Consider the following 8,732-nt stretch of genomic DNA (forward strand, 5'->3'; position numbering starts at 1 on the left):
GGATGTACTCCCTAACCCTGGGCCTGGAGGTGGGCGCCCAGGGTCCCCGGAGCCTCCCTGCTCCCTAGAGGGGCACCTTGGGGACCCTGCCCGAGGGCCCCTCCTGTGGGGGGCGGGGCCTGCCCACCAGGGACCTGCGGGCCCTGGTCCGTGATCCTCGCGTCCTGGGCCGCCTCCTCCGGCACGCTCTCTGCCCTCTACCTGCCTTAATCCCCTGCCTTGCTCTGCGACATGTTTACCGCTGGCGGAGGCGCTCTGGTCTTGGCGTGACCGGGGCTCGGCAGGCACACAGCTCAGCCCCGCGGACCCATGAGCCTCCCCACGGCCAAAGAGCCGCCGGGCTCAGTGATGAACAGCAGGAGACCGGGGCCCACACGGACGTCCCGGGCCTCCCTCCCACCCGCCTCTTCCTGGCCCTCTGCCGTCCTGAAAGGAGCCCCCCGCTCTGCCCCTGGGCCAGGCTGCAGCTTGGGGCAGCCCCAGGGCGGTGCAGGGCCCGGGACCTGCTCCCCAACTCCTGTCTGCTTCTGGCAGACTGTCCCCCCACGGCCTTAAGCATACGGAGGGGCGGGGTGCATGGGAGGCCAGGGCAGAGGCAGTGGGGGTCTCGGACCTGCCTGGGCCCACCTCCCCTCGCCCCCACCTCCAGCCTCCTATGCCGGCGCCCCCAACACTGGCCTCTTCCTGGGACGGCCCCCGCCAGCCCTGGCACCAGTGAGGAGGCAGGAGGCCCTCTTTGTGGTGTCGACCCAAAACCCCGACTCTGTGCTCTGGGATCCTGGACCATCCGCCGGGGTGGGGCCCCCACAGCAGAGGTCTGGCCGGGCACCCTGCCCTCACTAGGACCCCTGTGGGCCTGGGGCCCGCCGTCCTGCCCCTGCGAGGTGGGTGGCAGGGCCCGCGCTGGCTCCATTCAGGGAGCTGACCTGGCCCACGCCTCCCCTTCCGCGTGGTTTCCGGACAGCCCTGGGTCTGGTCCAAAGCCAGAGGCCAGGCTGCCAAGTATCCAGCTTCCGGGCAGAAGGTGCCAAGCACCGGACAGGGGCTGCGTCCCGTGGTGGGCTGGGCCCAGGGGGTGCGCCAGCTCCTGTGCCCCCCAGCCACAGCCGTGTCCCCTGTTTCTGTACCGCGCTCGGGACCTCCTTCCCCAGCCTCACCGCCCCAGCCCCCACCCCAGGTGCGTGCACCCACCCACTCACTGCTGCTCAGAGCTGCTGACCCCACTCAGTCCTGTGCTCAGGCCCTGGCTAGTCGGGGTGGCCTTGGTCAGGACCAGAGGGACAGGGGACACTTGCCAGATTTGAACAGGGCCCAGGACCTGACGGGCTCAGAGACAGCCCGTCAACCCAGGGAGGCCTCTGGGGGAGGCGGCCCTCTCTGCAGTGTGGGGGAACTTCACGTCCTCTGGCCCCAGGGGAGGCACCAGCCTGGCACCCCAGGTAATAGGACAGGCCAGGTGGGGCCACTGCAGGTGTGGAGGTGTGCGGGTGTGCAGGTGTGGAGGTGTGCAGGTGTGGAGGTGTGGAGGTGTGGAGGTGTGCAGATGTGGAGGTGTGGAGCTGTGCGGGTGTGCAAGTGTGAGGAATGGTCCTCTGCCCAAGGCTGTGGGCCCCAGGCTGGGAAGGATGCCCTGGGGTCCCCCAGCCAGACCCCGCCAGCTGGCTCCGGGAACGCTGTGTTGCAAACCAGGCCCTCGGGCTCCACTCTGGGGGGAGCTTTGGCTTCTCTCCTTTGGCCCAAGTTTCCCATCACCCCCTGGCCTGCTGGGCCTTCCGGGACGAAACTCAGGCAGTGCAAACAGGGCCTTGTGTCGCCTCCCAGGGTTGCCAGGCTTGGACACAGAACAATGGCAGGGCTTGTGAGGGGAGTCAAGTGACCAGAGACCCCAGAGGCAGGGCAGCACCAAGGCACTTGCCCCCTGCCCCAACCAGGCTGCTGGAGTGGACCTTCCGAGGGTGGAGGAGGGCCCCGCCATGCGGGGGCCTCTGCCCCCCCAGCTCGGCCCGGGGGGCAGGCCCAGGCCGTCTCAGTCAGTGCCATTACATAAGCAGCCCTGTTGGGGGCGAGGCCGCCGCTGGACTCCGCTGTCCTGTCACCCCCCCGCGTCACGAGCCTGCAGTGGGCTGTCCTTGGGCCTGGGCGGAGGCCAAGCCAGGCCCATAAATAGGGGTCTCCGGGCGGCCTCCCTGCCTCCCGCCCGCCTCTCTGCCTGTGCCGCCAGCCCGGTCCTGGGAGAATGGCCACTCCGAATAGGCTGTGGATGGCGCTGCTCCTGCTGGGGGTCCTGGGGGTCCTGCAGACCCCAGCCCCCGCCCAGGCCGCCCTGCAGCCCAACTTCGAAGAGGACAAGGTGAGGGAGGGCTCCCTGCCTGGTGCAGAGACAGGACGGTGCCCGTGGGGAGTGGGGTGCTCTCCCCGGGAAGGGGGAAGCAGAAGAGGAGGGCTGGACCGGCCGGAGGAGGCTGACCGGGAGAGGCCTCCCCAGGCGATTCACCGACAGAGAATAGCCCTACAGAGAGGAGCCCGACGGGCAGGGACGCGCCTGTGAGCGGGAGCGCGCGCTCGCCACCCCTAACCCAACACGGTTAGCCCAACGAGCTCACGACGCCCAGGGCAAACAGGCACACTTTCCACACCTGGGCCGGGACGCACCTCCGTGCGCGAGGGCGCAGATGACGGAGGAGCCGGGATGGCGCCAGGAATGGCGACGGACCGAGTGCGCCGCGGTGCGCGCCCCCTCCCCCCTGAACACGCGCGCAGAGGCCTGCGGGGGTTTGCTGGAGCACGTCGGAGCGGGTCTTCCAGCTCCGCGCCCCACGCCCGCATCCGACCCCGCTAGGGACGGCCCTGCGCCCTCTGCCGGCCGCCCCCTGCCCCCCTCCCCAGGCCGGCGGGGGCGGGGACCCCGCGGTGGGGGCGGGGCCCGGGTGAGCGGGCGGGGCCGCGCCGGAGCAGGGGTGCCGGGTGGCGTGCGGGCCGGGGTGGGTGCAGCCGGGCGGGCCGCCCACCCCCGGCGGGTCGGAGTGTCCCGGCCGACCGGCATGGGGTCCTGTCGCCGCAGTTTCTGGGGCGCTGGTTCACCTCCGGCCTTGCCTCCAACTCGAGCTGGTTCCTGGAGAAGAAGAAGGTGCTGTCCATGTGCAAGTCTGTGGTGGCCCCCGCGGCGGACGGCGGCCTCAACCTCACCTCTACCTTCCTCAGGTGGGCAGCGGGGCGGGCATCTGGGGCCCAGAGCTCCCGGCGCAGGGCCGCAATCTGGGGACACGCCCAGCACCTGACCCCTGACCCCAGGATGACCTGCCCACAGGAAAGACCAGTGTGAGACGCGGACCTTACTGCTGCGCCCCGCCGGCCCCCCAGGCTGCTACAGCTACACCAGCCCTCGTGAGTGTGGCCAGGAGCGACACTTGCTGGCCGGGACTCGGCAACCCTGCCTGGCAGTACAGGGGAGGGTGAGGGGGTGGCTGCCCCACCAGGGTCGGCCTGGGCCTGCCCAGCAGCCCCCCATGAAGGGCTCTCTCCAGCTGTCTGTGCCCCACGCTCCCCTCGCTCCTCTGGCAGCTCTGCACCCCAGGACTCGTGCCCTCCTGCCCATCCCTGCCTGGGATGACCTCCCCTGGCCGTCTCTCCTCCTCCCCAGAGGGCTGTGGCTGCGGGGTCTGTGGCTGTCCCATGCACCCCTGATTTTCTGAGGCCTTCTGGTCTGGGGACACTGGGCCCTGTGGGGCTGTCTCCCGGGTTTCCAGACTGGAGCAGCACCCACGAGGTGTCAGTGGCAGAGACAGACTACGAGACCTACGCCCTGCTCTACACAGAGGGTGTCCGAGGCCCGGGGCAGGACTTCCGCATGGCCACGCTCTACAGTACGTGTCCCACGCCGCGCCCTCCACCGGGCCTGGGGCTCCGCCCGCGGGGGTGTCTGGGGGCGCCCCGGGCTTGGGAGCAGGGGCAGAACGGGGATCCTCCAGACAAACGGAGGCCGAAGGCTGCTCCCCACTGCCCAGGCCGCTCCCAGAACCCCCGAGCCGAGGTCAAGGAACACTTCACCACCTTTGCCAAGAGCCTGGGCTTCACAGAGGAAGGCATTGTGTTCCTGCCGAAGACTGGTGAGCGCACTGATCTGAAGGGAGGGGATTAAGGTCAGATTAGAGGCAGACAGACTGTCTCCTGATCTGGGGGAGGCCGAGGGGTGCAGTCCGTCCGGCCAGACTGCCCACTGACCGGTGCTCGGCCTCCGGAGCGGGGGCGGTTTGGCCTCACACCGAGACCTTGGTCTGCAGCCCCTGGGCCAGGCCCAGCAAGATGCTCCTCAGGAAACACCGCCTCCCTGGATTCACCACATGCCCACCGTGTGCCAGGCCCTGGGTCGGCCCTGGGGATGCAAAGGTCCCAGCCTGGGAGGGGTGCGGGGCAGGCCCTAGAAACGGGGCCTGTGGACGGATGTCCGCATCGGGACACAGGGACAGCCACATGGGGCTCAGCACAGGCTCCCTGAAGCGCGCATGGCCTCCTTGCCAAGGCAGCCTGCTCTGGGCCCGGGGGGCACCAGGTCTTCCTTCCGGAGGGGTAGACAGAGCCTGGGGGAGGGGTGGGAGTGATGGGGGTGACAGTCAGCAGTTTAGGGGTCGACGAGATGCTCTCCACGCCCGCAGCAGGGGGTGGGCGGGGCGGGCCTGGGGCACTGACCACAGGCCTGGGCTTCTTTCTTGGCAGACAAGTGCATGGAGGAGCACCCATAGGTGAGTGGGGGGCTGGGGGCCACCTTCACCCAGCAGCCCCCTCACTCGTTCATTCAACACACGCTCACCAACAGCCTCCCTTCTGCCATGAGGGCTGGCCTCCGGCTGACAAGGGCTGCTTCGCGGAGGGGCCTCCGCTGGGGTTCAGCAAGGTCACTGGGAGCGGGCGGAGCGGGCGGCCGGGACAGGACTGGGGTGGGAAGACCAGGGGACGGCAGAGGAGGCCGGTGCCCTTTGCTGAGAGGCCTCAGTGGAAAGGCCCTCGCGACCTGAGACTGGAGGGGGCTGGGGTCCTGGGGTGGGGGGCCTGTGGCCAGCCCCACCCACAGGTCCCGCTGTCCTGCCCAGGTGAGTCTGCCTCTCAGGACCTGGCCCTTCTGCCCTGCTCAGCCGTTTTCTGCAACACCCGAGACCCCAGCCTGAGACCCCAGCCCCGGCCCCTCGCCATCCATGCCCCCCTCAGCCTTTATTCCCGCTCTGAAAATAAACTCTGAAGCAAGTCAGCACCTGCCTCCTGACTGTCTGTCTTGCAGTTGGGCCTGGCTCTGGCCAGCTCTCTGGGGAGCTGACCGCCCCCCTTTGCTTTGGGCCTGGGAGTCCCTTCATCCTCTGTGAAATCTCAGCGGCTGGCTCTGCGGGACGCCCTGAGGGGCAGGTAGGGGCACACTAGCTCGGCCCCTGACGGTGTGGGAGAGGCGGCTGGCCGGAAGCCTGGACAGCCCAGGGAAGCTATGTCCCCACCCACTCCACGCGGCCGGATCCCACCCACTGCAGCCCCTCCAGCCACCCCCTCAAGGTGCAGCTACAGCTGGCCGGTTCTGAGCAGGTGCCCACAGCCTGCCCCCACCCCGGCCAGGAGAGGCCCAGGCCCAGGGCAGCTCTGAAGGAGTGGGATTTGTGCCCTCAGACGGGGCAGAGAAAAGGGTTTGAGGGCACAGAGGGGAAGGAAGCTGGAGTGTCCATGCACCCCAGACAGGACAGACTGGCCGAGGGGGGCTGGAGACGGCCACCCCCCATCTCCTGGGGCCGCCTGAGAGCCCCCAGACCCCCGGCCTCTGGCCTGGGCCTCAAGGGCACAGCCCTGCCCACTCGCTGGCCCCTGGCACCCGAGCTAACCCGAGCCTTGCGCGAGGTCTCTCTCCCAGCCCGCCCTTCGCCTCCTGCTGCCCCCAGCTTCTCAGCCAGTGTAACCATTCTCAGGCCCCTGTCCTGGGCCCCCTGGCTCAAAAGGCATAGTGCCCACAGCAACCTGCCCACCAGGCCCTGTCCAGGCCCCCAGGTTGTGAGGGTCAGAGGTGAGTGTGAGATTTTGGAATGGCTTCCCGAGGCTCTGCCTGAGCCCAGGGCTGGAGGCCACATCCCACAGGGCCTGCCAGGCCTTTGCCTCCCCTTGCTCCGGGGCATCCGGCCCCCTCCCCAGGAAGGATGGGCGGGGTCTGGTGGGGGCCACTGGGCCAGGGTGCTCCAGGCAGGCAGGCCAGTGCTCCAGGGAGCAACCTGATCGGAGCCTATCACAGTGGGGTCTGTCCCAGGCGGCCAGGCCAGTGCTCCAGGGAGCAACCTGATCGGAGCCTATCATCAGAGGGGGCATGTCCCAGGCGGGCAGGCCAGCACACCGGGGCGTCTCAGGGGCATAAAGGCACAGTGGGAGAGGCCACCCCAACCCTCCTGTCCTGCTCCTGAGCCCTGTGCCGTCGACAACAGCCACCTTCCAGGATGCTGCAGACGCTGCTGATCAGCGGGACCCTCGCCCTACTCGCTGCAGCCCCAGGCCAGGCCCAGGTCCCCATCCAGGCTGACTTTGATGCCAGCCAGGTGCGCATGGACATGCCCGGGCTGGCAGCCTCTGTCTGACTGCATTCTACCAGATAGGCCAGAGGGCTGGGGGAACCCAACCCAGCCCCCACTCTGGTTCAAGCTCAGCTCAAGGGGACCAAGCCCGCATCTGTCTGCCCAGCTGACTTGGGGCGGGGGGCTGCAGAGGAGAGTGGGCCCCTCAGCCCCTAGTCTGACTTCTGTCCCCACCACTTGCTGGGCCGCCAGCCAGATGAGTTGCAGCTGCCCCCCAAGTTCGACTCAGGTTTGATGTGGCAGCCAGGGCTGCCCCCAGCTCGCCCCGTCCCCCTGCAGTTCCAGGGCCCCTGGTACGTGGTTGGGGCGGTGTCGGACGACCAGAGCTTCCTGGATGCCAAGGACAACATGAAGATGCCCGTGGTCTTGGTGACCTCCTTGGCCAACGGCAACCTGGGCATCAAGTTTGGGTTCCCCACGTAAGTGATCCCAGGAGTCCCACCTTGGACTGGCTGGCCTTAGGCCTGGCCAGCTTGGGGTCAGGTGGGAGCCAGGAGGAAGCAGGGGTACGCCCGACCCCAGAGCCAGGCCCGCCCATGCTAGGCTTCAGGGCTGTCGAAACAGCAGCCCCACTCACCTGCTCCTCAGAGGGGCCCCACCTGAGCGTGTGGGGGAGCCATGTCCGTGTGTGTGCGCGCGTATGCACGTGTGCCGGTGTCTCGAGGGGCGACGGGGAGACCCTACAGGCCCCCCGTCCCCTGGCTGTGTCCCTCTGCCCCAGGGTGTCTCCTCTCCTGTAAGTGAATCATAAAGCACCCATGTGATCAAGCGTTGATCTGATGGGAGACAGGTGGCCCTGGGGCAGTTGGCAGCAGCTAAGTGGCAGCTGTTTTTGTCGCGGTCGGGCAGCGTCTTCAGGACACCCAGCAGGGCTGGGCGGTGGGCAGGGGCTGCAACTCAGGCCGCTGGGGTCCCCTTCCCAGGCCCGATGGCGGGTGCCAGGAGACAGACAGCACCTTCACCAAGGGGACCGTGGACGGGCAGTTCAGCAACGAGGGTGAGGCCTGCGTGTCGCGGGCAGTGCTGGTCGGGTGGGGGCAGTGGCAGGGCCAGCTCGCGGGGACCGTGGGGATGGGCAGGGGGCGTCCAGGCCGGCGCCCAGCTCAGCAGGCTCCCACGCGCCCCCAGCTATGGCCCAGACCGACATCAGGGTGGCTTTCACCGACTATAAGCACTTCGCCGTCATGTACTTCGAGACTCAGAAGGGGGGTGTAAAGAACATCTGGCTGCAGCTCTACGGTGGGTGACACGTGGTGGGAGACCTACCCACCTGAAGAGCCGCACTCACACCACCCTGGCCCCATCGCGGCCTTCCTCTGGGGTCACACGGGAGGTCTGGTCTGCGGTGTCCCCGTGTGCCTTCCCAGCCAGCCCCGACTGGGAGGCAGGTGAAACCAGCATCTCCCCGTGTCTCCCTGGGCCCCTCCCCAGCCCCGCCCCACCGCCCACTCCCCGTCCCAGCCCTGCCCCTCTGCTCACCGCGCCCCTGCTCTCAGCCCGGGCCCCAGAGCTGTTTCCTGAAGGAGCCCAGAGGATGCAGCAGCTGGCACCCAAAGTGGGCCTGAACCCCAGCCAGGGCGTCCTGCTGCCCAAGTCAGGTGAGCACCATCTCTAGGCCGCCCAGCGCTGCAGGGGCAGAAGGACCTCCGACTTAGACTGGGGTTTAGGGGGTGCGGGAGGCCCCAAGGCTCACTCCTCGGGCGCTGGACGCACAACAGGAGGGCCAGGGAGGGAGGAGGGGATCACAGGCAGGGGAGGGGCTTGGCCCCTCGGCGGAGGGTCCGGGACCTCTGCCCCGGGGAGGTGGGGAGGGGGAGCCGGGCGTTTCCTCAGGATCCGCTCTCTTCCACAGACCAGTGCGCGGAGGTCCTGGCCTAGGTGAGCGCGAGCCGGCCTGGACCACAGCCGCCCAGCGCCCGGCAGACTCGGGAGGCCCCGCCCACACATCACGGATGCCCCGCCCACCCTGGAGGCCCTGCCCACCCTGGGCAGGGCGGGGCGGGAGAGGCGCGAGCCCCACCCCAGCGGGGACCCAGCGCAGGAGCTGGAGCCGGGCGGGGTTGGCGGTGCCCGCGGCCCAGCCCTCCTCGAGGAGCGGCTGCCTCTCCATCCCACCCCCAGCACAATAAAGAGTCTCCACAA

At 68.8% G+C, this 8,732-nt stretch overlaps 2 protein-coding genes across 2 annotated transcripts; both read left to right on the top strand.

The window, feature by feature from the left end:
* The first annotated feature begins 2,188 nt into the window (after positions 1 to 2,188).
* On the top strand, positions 2,189 to 5,243 carry PTGDS (prostaglandin D2 synthase). The gene is made up of 7 exons (NM_174791.4): positions 2,189 to 2,350; positions 3,062 to 3,201; positions 3,308 to 3,384; positions 3,747 to 3,863; positions 4,005 to 4,106; positions 4,714 to 4,739; positions 5,088 to 5,243. The coding sequence occupies exons 1-6, from the start codon at positions 2,237 to 2,239 to the stop codon at positions 4,737 to 4,739; spliced, it is 576 nt and encodes a 191-aa protein (NP_777216.1). The 5' UTR covers positions 2,189 to 2,236; the 3' UTR covers positions 5,088 to 5,243.
* A 102-nt stretch (positions 5,244 to 5,345) lies between these two features.
* Positions 5,346 to 8,732, top strand: LCNL1 (lipocalin like 1). The gene is made up of 6 exons (XM_059891919.1): positions 5,346 to 6,554; positions 6,870 to 7,009; positions 7,514 to 7,587; positions 7,719 to 7,829; positions 8,087 to 8,188; positions 8,443 to 8,732. The coding sequence occupies exons 1-6, from the start codon at positions 6,456 to 6,458 to the stop codon at positions 8,466 to 8,468; spliced, it is 552 nt and encodes a 183-aa protein (XP_059747902.1). The 5' UTR covers positions 5,346 to 6,455; the 3' UTR covers positions 8,469 to 8,732.

Source organism: Bos taurus, chromosome 11 (assembly GCF_002263795.3).
Source record: "Bos taurus isolate L1 Dominette 01449 registration number 42190680 breed Hereford chromosome 11, ARS-UCD2.0, whole genome shotgun sequence".
Taxonomy (NCBI): Eukaryota; Metazoa; Chordata; class Mammalia; order Artiodactyla; family Bovidae; genus Bos; species Bos taurus.